At 37.3% G+C, this 26,815-nt stretch overlaps 1 protein-coding gene across 1 annotated transcript; it reads right to left on the reverse strand.

Annotated features, from left to right (window-relative positions):
* Positions 1–17,853: 17,853 nt before the first annotated feature.
* LOC143592936 (ATG8-interacting protein 2-like) lies at positions 17,854–19,746 on the reverse strand. Its single transcript, XM_077072713.1, has 2 exons — positions 18,962–19,746; positions 17,854–18,129 (listed from the first exon to the last, which is right to left on the reverse strand). Exons 1-2 carry the CDS (start codon positions 19,706–19,708, stop codon positions 18,034–18,036), a joined length of 843 nt encoding a protein of 280 aa, XP_076928828.1. The 5' UTR covers positions 19,709–19,746; the 3' UTR covers positions 17,854–18,033.
* Between the last annotated feature and the right edge of the window lie 7,069 nt (positions 19,747–26,815).

A 26,815-nucleotide genomic window follows, 5' to 3' on the forward strand; every position in this document is an offset into this window, starting at 1 on the left:
ACTTGGAATGTTGAATCCAACTTGATCTTATAACAAAGCTTGGACCGACAAAACCGAACACTCGCGTAACGGACGTTGTTAGTTCTAAAACAATAGAACTACATACTTGGTTAAGTCTACTTAAATGTTTTTGAGTTATCTCATAACATTCATTATTGTGGAAAGTTGACTTTGGGTTTGACCAATTACCAAGACCCGAACCAACAACCCGAACACTCGTTAAAAACCCATTTTAGTATCTATATTATAAAGGGACGTGCATTCTGGCCTTTTTACCCGCCTTATTACTTAACATAGGTTGAGTAAAATTAAGGGCTAGATACTTTAACCCGGTTTCAAGCAAACTTATATTTTTAAATGACTATTATGATAATTTCTTAAATATTTACATTTTATACCTTAAACTTTAAATTGTTTGCATTTCTTATCATTTGTTTTATTTAAAGACTTCCTAGACAAACTTTCTACTACAAGACTTCCTTTCATCTAGGCTTTGCTCGTTAAACCTCATCCTTCCGGCTACTCATCTTTTTACCGATCAAGTTTATTACTTGAAAGAGAGTATTTTCATTCCCCGTTTTCCATCTTTCGTTTTGGAGGTGATATTGCATACCTATTAAAACTAAATATTTTATACTTGAGTCTTAAACCACACACTTTATTGTATACCTTACTTAAATAAATGTTCAATTTGGTGTTATATGCGTACATGCTTAATTTCCAATGTGTTTACCGCTTTTGGTTGGTTGATTCATAAATCCGAGTATACTTGGCATCCCTTTATAGAAAAGTGTCGTTAATATATTCTTATTAACGATTTTATAAAAAACTGAATCTATTTGGCATCTCCTAATAGAATGATGTCGTTAATGTATTCTTATTAACAATTTCATTATCTAAATTGTTGCTATTATTTATCGTTTTGTATACAGGTTGTGAAATTTCCTATTATATACTTATTTTTCAAAACAATAAAATTGCTCACCAACCTTTGTGTTGACAAATTCTTTTTTATGCAATGTTACAGGTTTGACTCGGGACTTGAAGGAAAACGTAATCAAGACTTTAAGATATTAGCAAAACGAAAAATTTATTATTCTCTATGATTGAATTCGGTTATTGTATGAACATGTTATGTGACTCTTTACGATTTTATGAATTTAAATGAGTTGATTAAAATTTATCACTTTAATAGTGTCTTGTGTTCTTGGGCGATCCGTTGCACCCACGCATGTTCCGCTGCCTTTAGTCGGGGTGTGACAGTAAGCACCTTTGGTTTGAAACATAAGGTCTTAGCTTTGAAACCCATATCACACAATAATTTATTTTTAAAATTTTATAAAGCCTTATGGGTCATAGGTGTCACACCCCAACCTACGGCAGAAATGCCGGGGCGTGAGTTGATTTCTCACTGCTCTCAAGGTACTATCATGTAATATTTAAAATGTTAATATCTATTATTTAACTTAAATGATAATTCTGATTCAAATAATCATAGACATATCATTATAAAAAAGTAAAGACAATTTAAGATCTAAATTCTTGTTTCTTCTCTCTAGCATGCAATCCTAAGTGTCTTCAAACAATCTTGATAATCATATCATGCGATAACCTGCATATGCGTTAAAAATACAAATAGATTTTTGTCAAAACTAGGTTGAGTGATAAAACACCAAATTTAAGATACTAATAATAATAATATAAAACGGCAAACTGTGTCAAGTGTGATAAGCAATTTAACCATTGAGCAAGTAAATAATGTTGTATGAACTGACGATGGCTAACATGACGGGTGTATGATCAAACTAGACTGTGAATATGTTGGACCTCTCCGACATGTATTCAAGTAAAGCATATAAGCATATAACACATTAGGTATAAACTGTTAAACACACATAACTAACAATTGTAAGTTGAGTAATATATAGTAATAAAATTAATAGAACACATATGTCCCCAAAACGGTTAAAAATAAGTACAAAGAAAAGGGGAGTGGGATACTCACCTTAGCAATAAGCAAGAGAATAATTGTTTAAGAATAATAAAAGACTAAACGTCACGCTCGAGATGTATTAACAGAAAAAACCCTAAGTAAAGAGTGATAACGGAGAAACAACTGTGTATTGATAAATGGATAAAAATGGATTGGAGATATAAACGGTCATTCGAAAGTTTTTATTAATTTATTTTAAAGACTATTTTATAAAGATTATTAAATATCCTTTAACTTTAAAAAAACAAATATAAAAGTCGTATTATATATATATATATATATATATATATATATATATATGTCACACCCTCAAAATCCACTAACGGAGTTTTACCGTCAGAGGGTGTGAACTAACATGATCGAAATCATTAGTTATAATCAAACACCATATTTAAAGTTTTCAAAACCGACAAGACATCAAGTCTTAAATGATATGTGGAAGCGTAAATTGTAAACCAAAAAGTTGCGCCACACAGGACGACTTAAAAACCCAAGTTATCAAGATAAAAAATTAAAAGAAGTTTTTAAAGCAATGGTGTTTAGCGAATGCATGTCCTATACCGCGCGCCCGCCTCGGCTACCTGAGAATAACATACTAAAAATGTCAACACAGGGTTGGTGAGTTCACAAGTTTATACAAATAAAGCGTTTGCGTTTTAGCGTTACCAGATGATGTTATGTCAATTACATATCAATAGGTAGCTAACCTATCAAGCATGTATTACTAAGTGTTCGACACCGAAGCTGACTGTTTAACGATTGCCTTACCACCATGTCAACCACGACCATGGTAATGTGTTATCCAAGATTACACCCACTCGACCTACAGTCGAGTTTAGAGTTGGGTGGGGTTTGTCAAACCCAGTAGTTCTACTCAACAGTGACTCGCTATTATCCCAATATTAACCGGTTCGATGTTATAAAGGACTTTATTTGGTTTGTTTGCCACTTAGCCTTACAAGTGATATATAAAGAATAACAAAATCTAAAGCGTGGAGTATGTTATCTCCCCCTAATAAAAGCGTTTAAAAAGAGAGTAAAAGGGGCCGTGAAACTCACTGATTGCGAAGATAACAAAAAGGATCCGAGAGAGGTGTGTGTCATAGAAAATTCTCACTAGTGCTCAAAAACAAAAATGAGATTTTCTAAGTATTTATACTACGAGTGAGTCCCTAGACTCGGTACATAAAACTTATGCATGAGATACGTTTCGTGTTTCGTTTGTGAAATAAGTGCAACTCGACAAACACGTTGGTGAGAAGCTACATGCGTGAACAAATATTGTGTCAAGTGTTACTATTGTACATTACCAGTAAACTAACTCCCACAAGGGCAATTTAGTCATAAACATAGCAAACATCGATCAACTATAGACTTTTCATGTTAACTTAAGTAATTCAGCAGCTAATTTATCCAGGCAGATTTTCACTCGAAAAGATTACTCTATTTAATAAATCAATACACGTCCATTAAATCACCAAAATTCATAACAGAAGCACACTTGATTTTTCTTTCTAAAAATATTTTTATTATATTTTTATCATACATGGGTTTCTCACAATGATCAAAACATCACAGTAAACACACAACAGTCATTATCATGCGCAACAGAATGTTATTTGTTATTCCCGTTACATGGCAAATCCATTTAATGCAATACCAATTGGGTTAGATTCATAACTCAAAATATTAACTCCCAGAAGTGGAATCAACCCCATTGGTCTTGTCGTTTATGAGATATCTTAATCGCAAAATAGCCTACCAGCAGGCTTTCCTAATCAGACTTGCACAACAAATTTGTAAAATAACAAAAACTAACTTTTACTCGTCCAAAAATTACAAACTCAGACTCTTTAGAAACTAGACTCTACCTACTACATCGTAGAATCAACAATCACTTCCATATACCAAAATAACATCAAGTTACAGTGTTTCAACATGCAATTAAGAATCTGTCCAGCATCAGTTTTCATCAAAACTCAACATACAAATAACCTATGAACAAGAAATCATGCATACAACCCTAATTAATAAACAATCAACATACTTAGAATTTAGGGTTTGTGATTAATGTTTTCAATGAGGCTAAAAATCGATAGAATAGGTTACATATAGTGTTTAGTTTACCTAGTTAACACCTTAAGCCTTCAACAAGTTGCAAGGATGATTGTATGTGTGTGTGTTGTGTGTTTCGGTTGATCCAAGGGGGAGGAGGGGTTGCCGTCGCAGGTGGGAGAGAGAGAGAGGGAGAAGAGGGTTAGGGTTTATGGTTAAGGTTGTTTATATATTAATTAAATAAATGACAAGTTACAACTAGCACCCTCAACTTCTATTTTGTATAATTCTAGCATAAAACATCAATCACCTCCATAATATAATGACATGCATACAAGAACACATTTATACATATAAACGTAACACGTAATTATACCAAGTACTTGTTTATAATATTTATCGTTTGTTCACCAATGGTTTGAGTCGACTCGTGTGTGTTTCGGTGAAATTCTGAAAGACTACTTGTATAATGATTGTCATGTGTCATTTAAACCCTAATTTAAATGTAATGAGATATGTGTTACAGTTCGTGTGATCTTAAGTTTGAATTAACGAAGTTCGGATTAACGGAGTTAACCTGAAATTGACGAGTGTCACATCATTCCCATGTTGAAAGAATTTTCGTCCCGAAAATTTATGTCAAGTCGCGATGGGTGTCTGAAGAAAAACAAAAATTTTCAGTTTGTCACATCATCCCCCTGTAGAAAGAAATTTCATCCCGAAATTTAATTCATACCTCTGGTGTATTCTGACGGTTTGTCGGCTTTCGCGGTTTTCGGTGCTTGGTTAGTCCTTCGAAAAGGTAAGGATACTCTATCATCTTTTGATCCTCGCGTTCCCATGTGAACTCTGGTCCACCTCTCGAGTTCCAACGAACTTTAACGATGTGAATCTTATTGTGTTTGAGTGTTTTGGTTTCCCAATTCAAAACTTCGACTAGTTCTTCGATGAAGCGTAACTGTTCATCAACTTGCAACTCGCCCAAAGGAACTGCTTGTGTTTCATCATAAAGGCATTTCTTAAAGTTGGATACATGGAAAACGTTGTGTACGCCACTGAGTTCCGTTGGTAAGTCCAATCGGTACGCTACCGGACCAATACATTCAGTAATCCGGTATGGGCCAACGTATCGTGGGTTGAGTTTGTTTCGCTTTTCAAAGCGAACTACTGTAACACCCCGTAACCGTAGCGGAAACATACACGGGATGCAACAGACACATCTGATATCAACAGCCTTGCTTATAAAGAAAATACCACTACATTAATTTATATCATATTACATTGTTGCTAGTTTCGTTACTGTCTAGGTGTTACACACAAGTTTTACCGATAAGACATTAATATATTCATTACAAAATATAGATCAGCAAGCTTCCAACAAGTAGCACAGATCATTAAGCACATATCAATCATTCCAACTTGGGCATACCTAGAAAACATGTAAAGAAGACGGGTCAACTACGAATAGTTGGTGAGTTTCACTAATTTAAATAAACACTGACAGATCATTTTAATAATCATTTATTAAACAATGTAATTATGCGGGAAACAATGTTTCCCCAGAACATTTATAACCTCTGGGAACTAAGTTACCCCAGAATAATAATAACCTCCGGGAACTATGTTACCCCAGAACAATAATAACCTCTGGGAATTATGTTACCCCAGAACAATAATAACCTCTGGGAACTATGTTACCCCAGAACAATAATAACCTCTGGGAACTATGTTACCCCAGAACAATCCCACACGATAAACAATTTATATATTCTATGCATCAAACCATATATATATTTAAATATACAAGTGTTTCCATACGATCAGTATGTACTTAAATACTTTAATAAATACATGCTTTCCGCCCCGGGAAAATATTTAAAACAGTTCAGTAAAAGGGGCTCGTGAAAACTCACCTTTCTGTGAGTCGGGACGTGATACAATGAACTGCTATAAACCTGGATCTGTAATATAATATCTAGTCGTTACTATATAATTCCCATAAATTAAATACGTATCAATCGGACATTGTTAGCCCAGTACTGTACTCGATTCGGGGACAATGTTAACCCCGTGACACTTCTAAGGACTCAGATTGTGACATTGCTTAGAGTCTGACGGTCAAAATTATCATTTTTATGATTTCCTTGATTTGTGTGCCTAGCACGGTTATCCGTTTTTAGTTTCAAAAATGGGTTTGGTCACACCCGACCCAAAAATGGTGTTTGACTGTTAATTTAGTTAAAGTGATGAAATTAGAGCTCGGTTTGGACACCCCGTTTGGCCGCGGGGCCCGTTTCCGTCATTTAGGTGCCGGAAACAGTAAAATCGGGTAAAATTACCCAAATCATCCGAATTATTTTCGGATGATTTTCTTTTATTTAATTTACTTAGTATTATGAAAATCGTCTATTTTTAGGTTTTTATATACCAGTCAGCTCGCTTATGCGAGTTTTGCCGGTTTACACGTTTTAAGCTTTAAAAATTTGTTTTTATGTTCTTTTTAGCACAAATAATTACCCGTTTAGTCTCGGGTCTTGAAATTTTGCACAAAACTTATTTTGACAGTAAGAAATTTTATAAAAATTTTCCAGATTTATTTTCTTATATTTACATTTATTTATCTATTTTTAAACCTTATTAAAACACTAAATATGTCAAAAATACCAAAAGACTTTAGAAAAATCCCAAATTTTTCTGGGAAGATCCCTGCCATCCTCATAACTCCCTGGAATTTTTCCAGAACCCAAAACTCATTTTTCAAGCCATTTTCACAAAAACCGAGCTAGAAAGCTCTAGAACTTGTTTTACCGAAAAGCCCCTTTAGACTTCTCCAACTGAGCTCAAATTTTGTGTGTGACTTTTATATGTTATAAAAAGCTTATCCTTAATTTTTCAGAATTTTTCATCAAGTTTAGCTATTTTTCACCATTTTTGGCCAAAACCGAGCATTAAATTCACCAAATATTCATCTTTTATCCAAAAATTACCAAAAATTCACAGATCTCATATTTTCATGTGTATATCATCTCTGTGAAATTTCGTGACCCAACTCTAAGCACATTACAATCTGTCCAAAATCACTAAATCACACGAAAACCGAACTATCTTGTGTTTTCTAGCGTTAGATCGCAAAGATCTTGGTTTCTAGCCTTTGCTAGCCACTAGATACAACACTTACAAGCACAATAACACTATACCAAGCAAGTTACACCAACAATCAAACCATTTCTTTCATAGTGTCGGTTTTGATATAAAAACAAAGGTTTTAACCGTAAAAATCCGTTCTCGACTCTTTTTACTCATTTCTTGGACCAAGATTCCTTGTATAACTTGTATACATCTCTTGATCATGCAAGAGTCGGTTTCATCTCGGGTTTTCACCCGTCTTTCACTTGGAAATTCATTTTTTAAAGATTTTAACCGTAAAAATTCGTTATAAACTCTTTTAACTCATCACTTGGATCAAGATCCTTTGTATAACTTGTATACATCACTTGATCATGCGAGAATCGGTTTCAACTCGGGTTTTCACCCATTTTTACATTTGAAACCTCCTTTTCTCAAGATCATGAAGTTGGAAACAAGATTTAAGCATTAAAACATGTGTTATACCTTGTGTTCTTGGTTTGGATCAAGGGTTTTTGGGTTGAATGTTTGAAGGCTTGAATGATTTGAGAGAGTTTGATGTGTAAAAAAAGAAAATGAATTGATAATGGGGATAGGGTGGCCGATCGGTCCAAGTAATGGGTGGGGGTGGGCCCCACAACTTCAATATTAGCCACATATTCGGATTTCCGTAATCCGGATAATGTTTTGGATAATCTGGCTCAGTTCGTTTCTCGTTTAAACTCGTAATTCGGCTTAAAACGAGCATAAAATGGTCGTTTTTCGGGTTAAAATAAAATTTACATAAAACTGATTTAAAAACTTTAAAAACTTAACCCATGACATTAAATGACTTAAAACATTGTATTGTCGGTAATTGTGCATCTTTTTCGGCTTGATTGATCGTCTCTTGCTTGGTTTGATGTTAAAGGTTTCGTTTATTGTACCGACGTACTAATAAATCGAAATCCTTTTTCTGTGCTATAATTCACTTATCCCGAAGCATTAATACTTCGTAAACATCACTAAACATTATATACTTCGTCTATAATGTAATTCCCGATTCGTTCGGGTTTCAATAATCGTTCATTGGTTAATTGTAATTCCAATACGATTCACTATATAATCGAGTATGATTCGTTCTATGAATCATATATACTCGTATACACGTACAATAACTCATATAATCAATACTAAATGACACGTAAATAGTATATACCGGCTAGGGTATACCTGGATTTGCCGGAATCGTTACAACTACACCTTTCCAAGGTGAGACTTTCAGTAAAACCTTGTCATCCACTTGAAATTCCAGTGGTTTTTGGCGCTTGTTGGCGTAACTCTTTTGGCGATATCGTGCTGCTGCCATGCAATTTCGGATTTGGACAATCTTTTATGAGGTTTCGAGCACTAATTCGGGACCAGTGATTTGGTTGTCACCTACTTCTGCCCAGCAAAGAGGCGATCGACACTTTCGTCCATACAACCCTTCAAACGACGCTGCTTTAATGCTTGCGTGGTAGCTGTTATTAAACGAAAACTCCACCAAGGGCAAGTGGGGTTCCCAACTTTTTCCGAAATCCAACACGCATGCACACAACATGTTTTCCAAGTTCTGATTGGTGCGTTCACTTTGCCCATCCGTTTGAGGATGGTATGCTGTGCTCATATCAAGGCAAGCACCTAGTGCGCTCTGTAGTGACTTCCAAAAGTGTGAAGTGAAACCAGAATCTCGATCAGATATGATTGAGACAGGCACTCTGTGTCTGGACACTAATTCTTTCTTGTATGCGATTCAGTCTTTCCATTTTGTCTGATTCCTTGATCGCTAAGAAATTTGCAGACTTAGTCAACCGGTCAACGATCACCCAGATGGTATCGCATCCCGTCAGTGTTTTGGTAATCCCATGATGAAATCCATGGAAATGTGTTCCCATTTCCACGTTGGGAGTTCCGGTTGTTGTAACAGACCAGATGGTTTCTGATATTCCACCTTGACTCTTGCACAAGTCAAGCATTTGCTCACCTAGGTGGCAATGTCGGCTTTCATGTTTGGCCACCAGTAAAGTGCCTTTAGGTCATGGTACATTTTATCTGAGCCAGGGTGAATGGAGTATCGGGATTTGTGTGCTTCGTCCATCACCAGATTTCTCAAGTCTTCGTATCGAGGGACCCAAATCCGGTTTTTGAAATATCGGACCTCGTCCGATTTGGTTTCAAGCTACTTGTCCATGCCCCGCATGAGTTCTGATGGGAGGTTATCGTCTTTCAAAGCTTTGAGTTGAGCATCACGAATCTGATCAGGTACGTTAGCATGAATCGTGAGTTGTAATGCTCGCACACATCTAGGCTTATCGGTTTCCTTTCTGCTGAGAGCATCGGCCACTACATTGGCCTTTCCAGGATGGTACTTGATGGCACAGTCATAATCCTTAAGTAGCTCGACCCAACGACGCTGTCGCATGTTCAACTCCTTTTGATCATAGATATTTCGGAGACTCTTGTGGTCGGTGTAGATGGTAAACTTGGTATCGTACAAGTAATGCCCCAATATCTTAAGGGCAAACACCACAGCTCCGAGTTCCAAGTCATGAGTCGTATAGTTTTTCTCGTGGATCCGTATCTGTTGAGAGGCATAGGCTATAATCTTCTCGAGTTGCATTAACACGCAACTGAGACCTTGTATCGATGCGTCACAATGCACCTCAAAATTTTCCGTTCCCTCAGGGAGGGCTAGGATAGGTGCACTACAGAGTTTGGTTTTCAACAGTTTGAAGGCAGACTCCTGCATGTCACCCCAATTGTACTTAGTACCCTTGTGTGTCGGTGCGGTGAGAGGTTGGCCAATCTTTGGAAATCCCACGATGAAACGTCGGTAGTAGCCAGCCAGTCCTAGGAATTGTCGCGCCTCAGTTGGAGTCTTAGGTGCTTCCCAGTTTTTGATGGCCTCTACCTTGCCTGGGTCGACATGGATACCACTCTCATTGATCACATGACCTAAGAAGTGAACTTCGCGAAGCCAAAATTCGTAATTCTAAAGCTTTGTGTACAATTGTTCCTTCTTTAGCAATTCCAGGATTAACCTCAGGTGTTCTTCATGGCCGGTCTTGTTCTTGGAGTAGACGAGGATATCATCAATGAAAACGATAATAAACTTGTCGAGGTACGTCTTGTGTACTCGGTTCATGAGGTCCATGAATACCGCTGGTGCGTTGGTTAAGCCAAAAGGCATGACTGAAAACTCATAGTGACCGTACCGAGTTCTGAATGCCGTCTTTGAAATGTCTTCTTTGCGCACTCTCAATTGATGGTAACCATATCTCAGATCGATTTTCGAGTAGTAACTCGATCCTTGAAGCTGGTCGGAAAGATCATCAATTCGGGGTAGGGGATAACGGTTCTTGACCGTCACTTTGTTCAGCTCTCGGTAGTCGATGAACATGCGGAAAGTCCCGTCCTTCTTTCGGATAAATAGGACAGGGGCTCCCCATGGTGATGAGCTAGGTTAGATAAAACCTTTATCCAACAAGTCTTGTAATTGAGTGGACAACTCCTGAAGCTCTGCCGGTGCAAGCCGATACGGGGCTCGTGCTATAGGTGCCGCACCAGGGGCTAACTCGATTTGGAACTCGACTTGTCGAATGGGTGGGAGTCCTGGCAAATCTTCCGGGAAGACTTCGGGAAAATCTTGAACAGTTGGTATATCTTCAATCCACTTCTCTTCCGCGGGTTTCTCAATAACATGGGCTAAAATCGCCAGATGACCCTTTCGTAAATATTCCTGCGCCTTCATGAGGGTGATGATGCTGGTTGTCATGCCGCTCTTCTCACCCTGTACCAAGATGATATCGCCGGAAGGATTATTGATTTGAACTATCTTATCATGGCATATAATCTCAGCTCTATTCTCGGATAACCAGTCCATTCTGACGACGACATCGAAACTACCAAGCGTAAAGGGTATGAGGTCGATATCGAAAGTATGACCCGACAGTTTCAACTTACATCCCGCTAGTACATGGGTTGTTTCTATAGACTTACCATCAGCTAATTCAATAGGAAACTTAGCATCTAACGGGGTTGGGGTTAAGTCTAAGAGTTCACTAAAGGCTTTCGACACAAAACTCCTATCAGCTCCAGTGTCAAACAAAATAGAAGCAAAACAATCGTTTCAGGGAAACTTACCGGTAACCACGTTCGGATCTCTGCGGGCATGGCCCGATCCAATGACAAAGGCTCTACCCTTAGTACCTCCTCCGTTGCCTTCATTCTGCTTCAGTTTAGGACAATCCTTCCTAAAATAACCCTCCTGACCACACTCAAAGCACCCTTTCGTTGTTGCAGGCTGTTTAGGGGCACCCTTACCCCCCTAGGTCTCCCCTACAGTCCTTGGCCTGATGACCCAGTTTAACGCATCTCAAACACTTGATACGGTCGCATGGGCCAGCATGGTGATAGTTGCACTTGTTGCATTTTGGGTACTTTCCAGCATAGCCACTCGAACCCTGTATGCCACCGTTTTTTTGGTTGGAACCCTGGTTATTGAAGTTTCGAGTGAGTTCGGGTCTACGGTGGTGTTGTTGCTGTGGAGGGTTCGATGATGAGGACCTGGTGTTGTCAAATTTCCTCTTTCCATTCCCAGAGTTGTTGTTGTTGTCAGTACTTGAGTTGTTACGGGTTTTAGAGGTGGAACCTCTAGGTGGTAACGTACCTTGTGCCACTGCTTGATCCGTCATCTTTGGGCTATTCGGATCGCTTGTTGAATAGTGGTTGGTTTAGAAGACGTCACCATACCCTGAATCTGGGGTACCAAACCATCAATATACATCTTGATTCTCTTACTTGGCGGATCTACCATCCGCGGGCACATCACCGATAGCTCGTGGGAACGGGTGGTGTAGGCTTCAATCTCAGAACCCACCATCTTTAATGCACAAAATTCCGACTCCAACTTCGAGATATCCTCTCTAGGACAATACTCTTCTCGCATCATGTTCTTGAATTTTTCCCAATTCATAGCATTTGCCAATTCCAAACCAAGAATCTGCACATTAGAGTTCCACCAGGTGAGAGCGGAATCTTGCAGTGTTCCAGTAGCAAACTTAACCCTGCTGGATGGTGGACAGTTACACATCTCAAAAGCTGATTCTGCCTTCTCAGCCCAATGCAGGAAACCTATGGCTCCCTCAATGCCGTCAAATTAATTAGGCTTGCAGTCTAGGTAGTTCTTGAAAGTACAGACTCCAGCTGGACCTCCGGCTTGATTCTGAACATGCGCAGCTAGAGCTGCCACCTCATGGTCGTTTAGCAAGGCTTGGAGTTCTGCCGCGGTCATGTTGATGTTACCGCGACCACCACCAGTGTTTCTTCCATACATCTCCTAGAATCACAGCATAAAATGTTAGACATGAACTCTCGATTTCATATGCAACACACCATACATGTAATAAAAGGTAAAAAAGAAAAGAAAGAAAAAGAAATAGAAACATCGCATCACAACCATATAATAATCCAAATAATAATTCATGATTAAAACCATTGTTTCAGTTACAAAGTATTTAAAATCAATCCTTAAAGTTATAGAAAAATATAAGTTTGGATGGAGACAACCCCTCCATCTAGGTGTTATCCTCCTTAGATGTCATCTTCTGAGGACACGTCGGAGTGTGCCTCCTCCTCAGCCGGCTCTTCCTCCGGTTCCTCTTCGGGTTCCTCCTCAGGATCTTCTTCGGGTTCTTCCTCGGGATCTTCTTCCTGTACTACTGCGATCGGGGCAAGTTGCGCCTGTAGGGTCTCGCAAAGAGCTAGAGCTTCTGCTGCAAGGCCTCTTACATCTCTAGCTTCCTCATGCAAGTTTATCAACTCTGATTGCGTCTTGATCACTACTTTCATATGCTGCACATGAGCATCCTGAATTTCCTTCATACCTTCAGTCAGGTAGGAAATTCTCTTCCTAGCCTCATCTCCATCCCCTATCAATCCAATAACATTCACTCTCGCCGAGCGCATAAAGTCCACTTTACGCTCTAAACAGGAGACGAGAGCTGCGAAAGCGTGTTCCATTGGTAGGGTTATGGGTGGTAGCGTGTTGAAGGATGTAGGACAGCCCGAGAGAGGTGGTAGTGGTACTTGCTCATGGTAAACTAATCGCTCAATCAAACTCGGGTAGCAACTCCAGTTACCGTTTTCCTCGTACACATCCCCCAATGGGCGGTGCCTCTTCGGTGTGGGGGCTTCTAGTGCCGGGACTACTCGGGGTGGTGATGAGTTGGGTAGCTGCGATTCCTTTCCTGGGGCGTAGGACACCAGGTCGGATGATGATGATGGCGTTGACATCCGTACAGGATAAGTCGTGTTTGGGTTACGCGCGTATGAGTGAATGAGGTAAAGAGATAAAGAAAACGAATAACTAAATTGATAATATATATTTATATATGCAGTACGTAACATTATAACTAATGGGTCTTTGCGGTTATAGTCTAGTATGAATGCATTTCTAGTTCGCTATAACCAAAGGATCTGATACCAATCTGTCACACCATCAAAATCCACTAACGAAGTTTTACCCTCAGAATGTGTGAACTAACAGGATCGGAATCATTAGTTATAACAAAACACCATATTTAAAGTTTTAAAAACCGACAAGACATCAAGTCTTAAATGATATGCGGAAGCGTAAATTGTAAACCAAAAAGTTGCGCCACATAGGACGATTTAAAAACCCAAGTTATCAAGATAAAAAATTAAAAGAAGTTTTTAAAGCAATGGTGTTTAGCGAATGCATGTCCTATACCGCGCTCCCCGCCTCGGCTACCTGAGAATAACATACTAAAAGTGTCAACACAGGGTTGGTGAGTTCACAAGTTTATACAAATAAAGCGTTTGAGTTTTAGCGTTACCAGATAATGTTAAGTCAATTATATATCAATAGGTAGCTAACCTATCAAGCATGTATTACTAAGTGTTCGAAACCGAATCGGACTGTTTAACGATTGCCTTGCCACCATGTCAACCACGACCATGGTAATGTGTTAGCCAAGATTACACCCACTCGACCTACAGTCGAGTTTAGAGTTGGGTGGGGTTTGTCAAACCCAGTAGTACTACTCAACAGTGACTCGCTATTATCCCAATATTAACCGGTTCGATGCTATGAAAGACTTTTGTTGGTTTGTTTGCCACTTAGCCTTACAAGTGATATATAAAGAATAACAAAATCTAAAGCATGGAGTATGTTATCTCCCCCTAATAAAAGCGTTTAAAAAGAGAGTAAAAGGGGCCGTGAAACTCACTGTTTGCGAAGATAACAAAAAATATCCGAGAGAGGTGTGCGTCATAAAAAATCCTCACTAGTGCTCTAAAACAAAATTGAGATTTTCTAAGTATTTATACTACGAGTGAGTCCCTAGACTTGACACATAAAACTTATGCATGAGATATGTTTCGTGTTTCGTTTGTGAAATAAGTGCGACTCGACAAACACGTTAGTGAGAAGCTACATGCGTGAACAAATATTGTGTCAAGAGTTACTATTGTACATTACTAGTAAACTAACTCCCACAAGGGCAATTAAGTCATACACATAGCAAACATCGATCAACTATAGACTTTTCATGTTAACTTAAGTAATTCAGCAGCTAATTTATCCAGGAAGATTTTCACTAGAAAAGATTATTCTATTTAATAAATCAATGCACGTCCAGTAAATCACCAAAACTCATCACAGAAGAACACTTGAGTTAGGTTTCTAAAAATATTTTTATTATATTTTTATCATATATGGTTTTCTCACAATGATCAAAACATCACAGTAAATACACAACAGTCATTATCATGCGCAAGAGAATTTTATTTGTGATTCCCGTTACATGGAAAATCCAATTAATGCAATTACTATTGGGTTAGATTCCAAACTCAAAATATTAACTCCCAGAAGTGGAATCAACCCCATGGTCTTGTCGTTTATGAGATATCTTAATCGCAAAACAGCCTACCAGCAGGCTTCCCGAATCAGACTTGCACAACAGATTTGTAAAATAATAAAACCTAACTTTTACCCGTCCAAAAATTACAAACTCAGATTCTTTAGAAACTAGATTCGACCTACTAAATCATAGAATTAACAATCACTTCCATATAGCACATTAACATCGAGTTACAGTCATTTCAACATACAATTAAGAATCTGTCCAGCATCAGTTTTCATCAAAACTCAACATACAAATAACCTATGAACAAGAAATCATGCATACAACCCTAACTAATCAATAATCAACATATTTAGCAATTAGGGTTTGTGATTAATGTGTTCAATGATGCCAAAAATCGATAGAATAGGTTACATATAGTGTTTAGTTTACCTAGTTAACACCTTAAGCCTTCAACAAGTTGCAAGGATGATTGTATGTGTGTGTGTGTGTGTTGTGTGTTTCGGTTGATCCAAGGGGGGGGGCTGCCGTCGCAGGTGGGAGAGGGAGAGAGAGAGGGAGAAGAGGGTTAGGATTTATGGTTAAGGTTGTGTATATATTAATCAAATAAATGACAAGTTACAACTAGCACCCTCAACTTCTCTTTTGTATAATTCTAACATAAACATCAATCACCTCCATAATATAATGACATGCATACAAGCACACATTTATACATATAAACGTAACACGTAATTATACCAAGTACTTGTTTATAATGTTTATCGTTTGTTCACCAACGGTTTGAGTCGACTCGTGTGTGTTTCGGTGAAATTCCGAAAGACTACTTGTGTAATGATTGTCATGTATCATTTAAACCCTAATTTAAATGTAATAAGATATGTGTTACAGTTCATGTGATCTTAAGTTTGAATTAAAGGAGTTCGGATTAACGGAGTTAACATGAAATTGACGAGTGTCACAATACAGACATTTATAAAAATACAATTTATTTATAAAATACTTTGCCACATAATTATAATAAGGTATGCTATATATTTTGATTATGTATATTTAAATCAAAACCCTTAAACTTTTAATATTAAAACCTTTAACAATTCATACTATAAAATATATACCTATTTATAAGAAAAATATAAGATAATATAAGGTTTTAACGAAGTTTCGGAAACATAACTAGTTAATATGTCGGTTTTAATAAAATACCGATTGATTAATATATTTATAATATTTGTAGTATAGATTTAATTTAGTAAATATATCAATATATGTTTAAAATGGGAATTATACAAAATAAAACTTAAAACGGGCTGAGGAATTCGAACCCGCGCCCCCATCCCCCATGTGCCTTAACCCTAAAGAATGAATGTGGAAATATAAAGGGATAACAATTTTTGTTCGGGTTATTTTTGCCATAAATTGAAAGTTATAATTATATATATAAATAATTAAACAATAATATAACAATAATTAATCTCCTCGATAAACGCAATATTTTTATTTAATAGAATAACCCGAACATCGAAACGGGTTAAGTATTAAATAAAAATATAAATTCGAAAACCCGAGTTGTTACATGTTTCCAATAGGTTATAATAGAAAAACCGGTAATGAATCCTAATATAATAGGAAATAGTGACATGACATCCACATGTGCATAAAATTGTATTGCTTTTATAGATTAGTCAGTTGTTCCTTATTATTTATCCTGATATAGGACTAGATATGTATGCACCTGGTTAGTTGCACATAAAATGGATAATTATCGATCATGGACAAGAAAACAATACATATAATGAGTAGAGAACGGTTTGAGAGTTATCTCGCTTCTAAATATGTGATTATTAAATAATATATCTTCTTTTCTCTAAAACGTTAATTGATTTTCTTCTTTCTGGTAGTATATTCTGTTCTCTAAAAAGTTACTTGATTTATTATTAACCTTTCTTACAAAAAAAGTTATAGGTTTTCCTTTTTAATTAAATAAAAATAATTTTGTTCTCTTTTAATAACCATCGACGCAACCACCACCTACCTTAATCATCGACAATCAGAGTCATTCTCGATAATCGTTAAAAAATTTAGGACAAATACGAAAAAAAACTTGGGCCTCAATAAAAACAGAGTTTTCTTATCGGGCTTAAACAACTAAATTTTTAAAGGAGTTTATCGATTATGATTTGAATTGTACAATTTTATTTTCTTTTATTTCTTTATGGGCTTAAATGAGTTGTGTAATTAGGTTTAAACATTAAAAATATAATTTATTGTTTTTTTAAATATATAAAACTAGTCTAAAAAATTCAGGCCTAGCAAACGATCGGGCCAGGAAATGTCAACGCCCCCCCCCCCCCCCCACACCCTTTTTCTCTCTTCTCAAACCTGGCCTTGCAGACAGTCACCACACAACCACCAACACCTCGTCGATTGCCGCATGCTCAACCGTCGCCGCCGACACCGCAAAACTCAGTACCACTAGCCGCCATAAGCATACATGTAGCATGTGAACCTGTTTTAGTACTTTTTTTTCATCTAAAACAACTTATTTGATCCAATCTTGTTTTAGTACAAACCCACTTTAACCTGAACCAAAACGATACTTTTTTTCAAAGCGGCCTATCTTGACCCGAACCCTTTCTAACCCAAACCCAACCTCTGACCAGTCACGGCCATTTTGCCGGGCTTAATAAGGATAGAAAACCAAGCAAGCTAACAAATAATATTTATTATCATTTGAAAGAAACAAAATTCACAAAAACATTAAAAAAAAAAAAAAAAAAAAAAAAAAAAAAAAAAAGAGGACAAACAAGCAACTGTAACTTCTTCTATCCTTTCTGGTTTTCTTACAAATTGGTCAGCTGATGCTCAAAACAGAACCTTTGCTATCCACACTCACAAAACCTCCACATTTTCCTCCACTCTATTTTCTTCAGCTTTGCATCACCTTTAACTTCAATGATCTCTCGATCTAATGGAGAATCCTCGTCGGTTGCTACCTATGATTGCATCCTTAAATCGGGATATCGGTCCCACCATCCTTCCAAATTTCTGTCAACAGTAAAAACTACCTTAATCATCAAACATTACATGTAATTTTGGGAATGTTTTATATGTAACGGATCAAAACAGGTAAAACACGTTGACTAATAAGAAAACAACTCGAAAGTTTCCCAAAGAGAAGAACTATTTATTCTAAAATTTCATTATTATGGAAATAATATAACTTAAACATAACATGTAAACCACTTGTACCAGCCAAAATTGTCTCTAGTATGCAGCACTTAAATTCTTTACCAAGTGATAGAATAGCTATGCTGATTACATATCCACAGAACAAAAGTAAGTCAGTACATAAAATCCTAGTTATTAAAAGCCCTCGCTTCTTGCGGCTTAGGCCCATTTTTCAGGCGAGGCTTGAGAAATGCGCTTCTTGTTCCTAGGCGAGCGCTTAGGCATTGTCTCTGCCAAGAGCATGAGAAGATAAAAGCCGAGCAAAAGAAACGCAACGAGTGCTAGAGGAACTTAGATCTAGGAGAGGTCAAAGACGTTATATTGATACATTTTGTTATTCATGTTTTGGAATTGCGGTTTAATCTTGACTATTTAAAACTTTTGGTACTTAGATGACGTTAAATGCTATAAAATAGCTTTTGTTTATTTTATTTGAAGAACAACATTATTTTTCATATACATAATATATTTTTAATTTTTTATTCTAGTGCGCTTCTTTTTCTTCAGGCCCTTGCTTTTTTTGCGCCTAAGCCCCAAGCAAGGCCTATGCACCTAGCGCATTTGATAACTTTGCATAAAATATATCTTGTTTCTACAAGTACAACGTAAGCAAGCAAAAAAGGTCACTTATCCGAATGAAGTTGCGTACCTCATCATACACGCCAGAATGCCACCTATGACGCAAAACTTGCCATCTTTCTTGTTGCCATTGCTGGCCAATAATCACAAGGCCCATCACCGCAGCAGCAATGAAGATTGACCAGAAAGTATTTGTCTCTTTTGCATGAGCATATAAAGAAACAGCTTGTTTCTTCCACCATGCTGCATATGGCAAGCCAGATTCATCATAGGTATCTTCTTCGGTATGTTTAGGCAAACTTGGAACATTTGAACCAACGGACGAGTCAGAAGATCCAATAGATTCCGCCAACACTTTGTCTTCATCATCTATGTTTGACTTGTCCATAGTCGGTTCACTTTGAAAAGATTGAAACTTGCCAGAATTGTAAATATTCTCATCCACATCATTAATTGTCAATTTGGCACCTTTCTCGATATTCCAGTTATCAGACTCGGTTAGCTCCTCAATATTAGCAAAAGATCTTTCTCCTTTTTCTTTAGTAGATTCGGGAACATATTCTTCTTCTTCTTCCGGTTCATCAACAATCTCTGTGGTTTCAGGCTCCAATTGCAAGTTTTCATGCTGACTTGGTGGGAAGACAAAGTGACCAGACATGAACAACGGGTTTGAAGTTTCAGTTTGATTAGTGTCAACCAAGTCACTCTTTTCGTCACTTTTGGAGTCTCCCGTATCTGGACCGGGAGCAGCAGCGTATGTAGATGCTGTTAGTGATACAACTTCCCAGTCGGCTTTCCCTTCCTCTTTTTCCGCCATCTACCAGGTGAGAATATCCTGCAGTTGCGTACCAAATATTCTATGTTAGTGAAAAGAATAAAATCGCAAACGAGAATTTAACCAAATTGTTATCAGACATAATAAAAACAAACAGCAACATGCCTTTCCATCTACGTACATCAGTACCAACTACCGTTTCAACTTCAAAATTCAAATACTCTTCTATCAACTTATAACAATTTTGATTAACTACAATTACATAGAAAATGCAAGTTTAAAGGAACAAAAGGAGAGGGACAAAGCAAGCCCTAACGAGCTTAGAATAATATCCTGCACTTACATATCCAACATTCCATGTTAATAAAACCGCAAACGAGACATTATAACCAAATTGCTTTCGTCATCCGACATAATAAAAACAAACAGCAACACGACGTAAACCAGTACCGTACTAGCGTTTCAACTTCAAGATCCAGATAATATAGCAATTGTGATCAACTACATTTAATCAGAGAAAGCAAGTTTAAAAAGAAACTTAAAGAGGAATACTGTGACAACATAAATATCCAATGAAAATGCATGCTTGTTATAAGCATTATTAGCTATACATTTATAAACATTGATACATGTGATGTACTCCAACAAGCAACAACTTAACTTACCAGCACCCTAATTCGATTAACAAAATTACATATCAATTATTCAAAACAACAAACAATAAGAATTTCCACATAAAACGAGCGTAAACGCCAATACATCAAATCGATACACTTTCAATTAAACAACAAAAATTACACAAAACCCAGATCGAATCAAGATTAGGGTTTAGATTCATGTATGCGTGCTTACCGGCAATTGATTGAATTGAAAGAAAAGAAATTGGGGGATAATAATTACTGTATAATATTATTATTATTATTAGTTAGTAGTAGGAGTAAAGAAAGAGAGAAAGGAAACCGGGTGTAACCGGTGAATGAGTGTGATTTACCGGTTAATAACGTCGTGCTGTGCACTCCAAATCCAATAATAGAATGATTTACAAAACCAGTCCCTGAGTTATGATACTGCACTTTTCTCCCCACGCTTATTAATCGTTTTGAACTCAAAATCTTTCTCTCTCTCTCTCTCTCTCTCTCTCTCTCACAACCCCAGATGCTTAATGGCGTTTATTTTTTATTTTGTATTATTTATTTTTTGTTCCTTTTACTATATTGGTGTGCATAGTTCGATTTAAATCGGTTTTTAAATTCTTAAAAGCTTTTCGATTTCAGTTATTGTTATTCGGTTTACCATGAACACCTCTAGTATCAACTTCTATGATTATCCATTTTGCTTCTACTATTTATTGTAAATTCTAGTTTTATTACTAACCATTCATCATTACTTATTAATATTTTTTATTTTTTTGTTTTCATCTTATCAACCACAAACAACAATGCCGATGTTGAAAGATTAGTAGCACTCAAGATCCAACAAGTGTGGCGAGGAGGAGAGTAAAATCGTTTCAATTATAAATGAGTTAAGTGGAATTGAGCAATGGGTCGACGATAACGAAGTTGTTGATTTGATTTGTGGAGATACGAAGACACGATTAAGGGTGAATGAAATCCTAATGTCATTGTTTTTCAAGTTGCATTGCAAGAGGTGGACTCAATTGCAAGATATTGATGGGTGGCGCCGGTAAAGAAAGGAGGGGGTGTGCTAATTGGCCTACTTATTTTGACATATTTGGCTTAAAAAATAGACAGAATTACAAATTTTGTCCTTTAAAATAAGACGAATTACGGTTCGTGTCCTTTTCTAAGTTTCCTTGCAGGCGGTGTACTTTAAACTTTTTTTTCCTACAACTTTTGTCCTTTACGCTAACTGGGTTAGAAAAAGTCAGTTAAATACCCTCACGTGAGACGCATGTGAGGGCATTTTTGTCTTTTCGCCTATCACCACTCCCATACCTCTGGTTTCCGGCACCTGAACCACCACCTCCGTTTCCGGCCACCTGAACCATCACCTCCGAAATTCCGGCCACCTGAACCACCACCTTCTTTTTGGCCACCTGAACCATCTCCTCCGAAATTTCGGCCACCTGAACCACCACCTCCGAAATTCCGGCCACCTGAACCACCACCTCCGTAACCCTACCGTTTAAGACTTCCATCAAAACCCTAGCTGTAACCCTAGCGTAACTAGCCGTAGCCATCACCCACCCAAATCCGTAACCCTAGACGACGACGGCGAACTTCCACCACCAAACTACCACCCCGGCAACAATCGACGACGACGGCGAACTTCCCCACACCGGAGCACTGCCATCAGCAGATGGCCGCCGCCTAGGGTTCTTAAATTGAACACACCCTACAACCACCAACTTGATCAATTACATATTCCCCCAAACATCCCGAGAACATCTCAGTCGCCACCGCCCGGCCTTCACAGGCTTACAACCACTATCGTCAAGGCTCCAAAACCACCACAAATTATATCTATTCATCATGGGCATAGCACCTGAGTTGCAGATCCGAAGATTAGATTGATCGAAATCAACAGTGTCTTGTAAGTTTTGATTTCAATTGGGATTCGATGGCATCATAGATCCACATTAGAGACTCGTTGGTCGTTTTCATTGTGCGATTAACGCCAACCCGATCGTTCTTTGGGTGTGCAGGTTTCAATCTCTAAATAGATATAGGTTTGAAGGGTTGGTTTTGTTTAATTTAGTTTTAACCAGCTACTCGTATGGTGGCCGGAATTTATGGTGATGGTGGTGGCTTAGAGAGAAAGAAGAGAGAAAGGAGGGATATATTAAAATTACAATTATGCCCATCACATGTCTGGCACATGTCATACTTAACTGAGTTTTTCTAACCCAGTTAGCGTAAAGGACAAAAGTTGTAGGAAAAAAAAGTTTAAAGTACACCGCCTGCAAGGAAACTTAGAAAAGGACACGAACCGTAATTTGGCTTTTTTTAAAGGACAAAATTTGTAATTCTGTCTAAAAAATATCCAGATTAGTTCCCGTTATGAAAAGATCTGATAGATGCCAATATGTTATGATTAACCTAGAGAATTGTATAAGTTGAAATTAATACCGACCAAAATCCCAAAATTTAGATGATTAAAATCCAGTATCTCTATATATTTTTAATCTATTTTATAATGTAAAAAAATGTTTTTAAAGGCTAAAGTTTTGTTTTTTTATTTTGGTTTTGGTTTTTTTAAGCAACTCATCATCTCATATATAAGGAACATGTTTTTCTTTCGTTTGTTTTTTATTCTCATCATTTTTCTTTGTTAATAACCATCAAAATGTTAACATAGATTATACTAGGGTGGTTCATAAGTCAAGCCCAAGTCAAGCCATGGTAGGTTTAAGCTCGTGCCCGAAACTAAACAAGGCAGCTTAGCTAGGCTCGAGGTCGATTTTGAAGTTAAACAAGCCTATGGGGCCAACAAGACGAGCCGAGCTTGGGTCGAGCTTGGCCCGGTTACAAAAATAAGCCAACTCAGCTCAGGTTGTTAAACGTCAAGCTTTTTTAGCTAGATTTATTCGAGCTTTTATCGAGCGAGCTTCGAGCTTCGCGCTTTTTGAACAACCCTACATTATACCTTTCTCACAATTTTAGTAATTCACAAATAAAAAAATAACCATCTTTCTATAATTTAGAAACCATCTTTTCATGTTCATTTTCCTACCATCGAAAACAACATATTTTTTTTAGAAATTTTACTTTCATCAAACGAGAAGAATGCATGCATGCTCTATCTTTCGAGACACATTATGGATATCAGGATATGGGCTTCTCTTTAATTTCGTCCGCCCTCGAGATCATGACATACATTAGATTACGATTACTACATAAAAATCATTTGACAACGTGAATGGAAAATAAAGAAGAAAACATTAAGCATATTTCCATATTTGTGTATGTATCAATGTATGGATGATTGAAGGACTTAACTTTCCAATCTGACTATCTTTGAGGGACTGATTTTGATATACTGCTTGTGAATAATATCTACTGGTCTTGAAGTAAGTAGGGATAAGATGAGTATGAGTAGAGGAGAGGGAAGCATTGCGTGTGCATAAAAAAGTATTTATTATATGATATGTTGCTTTTTTGCATTTTTGTGCCATGATGGGATAAATTATATAGGATAACACTTTCAAAACATGTAATTGTAATATTGATTGTTTAGAATATATACTTTTTGTAAACATTGTTAAATATGTTCTTATTTCCTAAGAGTCTAGATATCTTTAAGAACTGGGTAAAAGTCAGTGTCATGTGTTAGGATTTGTGAAGGCTTTGAGCTAGTTTTGGGTTTGGGCTCAAATTGGTGAAAAGGAGAACAAAGACTTCACCCGTTATTGTTCTTGTTAATTAAGCCTTTAACCTTGGTTCATATATTATAAATAACCATACTATGTAATTGCAATCTTTGCACCACTAATGAAATAACCTAGTTGTAGCCCGTGGATGTAGGTCCTCCGCTGGGACTAAACCACGTAAAATTCTTGTGTCGTTTATCGCTATTATTTTATGTTATATTGCGTGTTTAATCGTCTGTCCGAGTGTATTGTTTCCGCTGCGCGTCGCTTTGTTCCTAACAAGTGGTATCAGAGCTTCGGCTTGTTGAACACACGGTTTTGCACTGAGACGATTTGCAGAGGTTCATTTATTTCTTTCGCTCATCGGAAAATTGGAAGATTGCGAGCTAGGGTTGGTTTTGTTGGTTGTGTTTGCTGACTGGATTACCGGGAAAATCCTTGGGATTGTCGCGCGGGTCTGTTCGAACATTGAAGATCAAAGTCAGATAGGTTTTTTGTTTGAATCAAACCTTGGAGCCGCCATCATTCTCTTTCAAATTGACGGTCAATATTAAAGAAATAAATGGAAGTGATTATGCCTTGGGCTTTGCACGTAAATGAAAGCAAATTGAGTCTGGCTTCGGTGTACATGCGTGAAGATAGCATAATTTCCATTTTTTTTTTTGTGGTTGTGTTCTCACTTGAAGGAGACCCGAAAGTAAGAAAGAATAAACAAAAGGTCAACATCTTTCAACTATGTTAAGATAATTGTTATTTTCTTTCTTCTTTGAGATAATTGTTACTTTTTTTCTTCTTCATAAGGTTTAAAGAATTTGAAACCGTGATGTATCTCAAAGTGTAAGTGTTGATAGAACAAATCCGTCATCTCGCCTTTACCACGATTGACAAACAACCTATTTGCAAATGTACGCACGTCCCACCTCGGCAAAGTAAGAACATCCGCAATATGTTGATAATATTGCACGCAATGTTCCCACTTGATTAAGCTCAGATTCGTAAAGCCAAGAGACGATATCACCTTTGACGGTCTTCGAAGCTTTGAATGTTGTCATTTGGTGAGCAGCTGCATGAGCTTTGACCTGCCTATCATCCTTGTCACACTCCGATCAAAGGCGTCGGAACATGCCGGGGTGCAACGGATTGCCCAAGAACACAAGACACTATTAAAGTGACAATATTTAAACAACTCATTCATTTCATTCAATCAACCAAATAACAAAATTTGTTCATACAAAATAACATCAAACATAAAAAATAAATTGTTCATTCTTCTAATAACCTAAACGGTCTCAAATGAAATGGTATCTTCAAACTCTAATCAACCAATAATCAAACATGTAACAATGCATAAAATAATATTTGTCAACATTAATGTTGGTGAGAAATTTTATAGTTTTGAGTATATATAATATGAGGTGAAATCCACAAACGTATATGAGACTATAAATAAAAGCAACAATTGCGTTATATAAATCATAAGTAAATGAGGATCCTTTCTAATCGGTAACAACCGACATACTCGGATAATGAGGCCTTATTCTACTAGCACAAGGCTAAAGTAGTAAGGAAATTTCATTTGCGTTTTTTTGTGTGTGTTTTCCAAGGTGTTTCTCTCTAGACTTGGGAGATTGTTTTCCTTCCTCTCCTATCGGCATAAACATTCCCGGCCATCTACTTCCTTCGTGGGATTAGATGCTCGATCAATCAGAAGGTTCCGTGCCTTTGGATCTGATCTATCAAGCATTCCGTAGCCTGATGTCAATCGATTTGATTTGTTCAATTCGTTACCCAGATTTCTCTTGAGTTCTGGTGATAGACATCCGGGTTTTTTTGTGTTGAATGTCTCTGGCTTGTATCCATACGGAGGGTGTGAGGCGTGTCTGATTAATCCTTGGATTAATCGATCCTATCTTTGGGTAGGATGTCAATCGGTCAAGCTTGCTTGATTGTTACCCATATGCTGTTGTATATGGTATTAGACAACCAGAGAGAGAAGGATGAGGGATTAAAATTCTATCCAGTTCTATTGTTCTTCGGCAAACAATTCCTTAGGGTTTTGTTTGATCTGGAATAGGCCTCAACTTTGAGATTTGTTCAATCTCCCCCGGCTAGGAGAAGTCACTCAATCCAAGTTTTCTTGGATTGTTACTTGAGCATGCTTGCATGCTCATGTACTAGACAACCGGAGAACGTAGGACTTGATTCTAGCAAAAAACACGAACTGGGGGTGTTGTTTTGTTTGATTAGCTGTGGGCAAATCAGTCCTATGGTTTTCATAGGATTCAATCAGTTCTTTGAACTGTTACTCAATTTTAAGCTCGCTTAAATTTGATGCTAGACAACTAGAATCAAGGATAGCTAGGCTTTTTTCTGGGGTGAGTGTCATATGGTGTTGAAGACGTTCAAGACTACTATCAATGGTAACGACTGTTGGTGCTTGGCGGCTCTGGAATAACCATGGTAAAAAGGCTCAGATGGTGTTTTCTTCCGGCTTCATTCTTTTCAAGTTTATCTTTTAGGAGTCGTGATTCTATGTGTCATGGTATGCATATGTTCTTGGTCATTTTGTTTCCTGGAAATATATCTTGTCTTTCTTTATTATTTGGGTGGTTGGAACTGGAGACATCACACATGTGTGGGTCGAATCCGGGTGTTGGTGTATCAACACTAGGTTGGTCCAGCTCTTGGTTTGTAAAGGTTGAAGGGATAAGATGTGTTTGGTGGAAAGCATGTATGTATCAGGGTCATGATTGCACATTGGGATGGTGTTCATGGGGATGAGCTTTAGTGTTGTTTGAACATTGTTAATTTGGTTTAAC

This window comes from Bidens hawaiensis, unplaced genomic scaffold (assembly GCF_021521415.1).
Source record: "Bidens hawaiensis isolate Kalapana, Puna unplaced genomic scaffold, B.hawaiensis_p1.1 tig00041457_1, whole genome shotgun sequence".
NCBI lineage: Eukaryota > Viridiplantae > Streptophyta > Magnoliopsida > Asterales > Asteraceae > Bidens > Bidens hawaiensis.

What these genes read in the sequence shown, in the direction of transcription:
- LOC143592936 (XM_077072713.1), bottom strand. Translation starts at nt 19,708, where the DNA reads ATGGCGGAAAAAGAGGAAGGGAAAGCCGACTGGGAAGTTGTATCACTA. An exon ending in ATTCTGGCGTGTATGATGAG is followed by an intron (nt 18,130 to 18,961) that starts GTACGCAACTTC and finishes TACTGTTGACAG; the next exon opens with AAATTTGGAAGGATGGTGGG.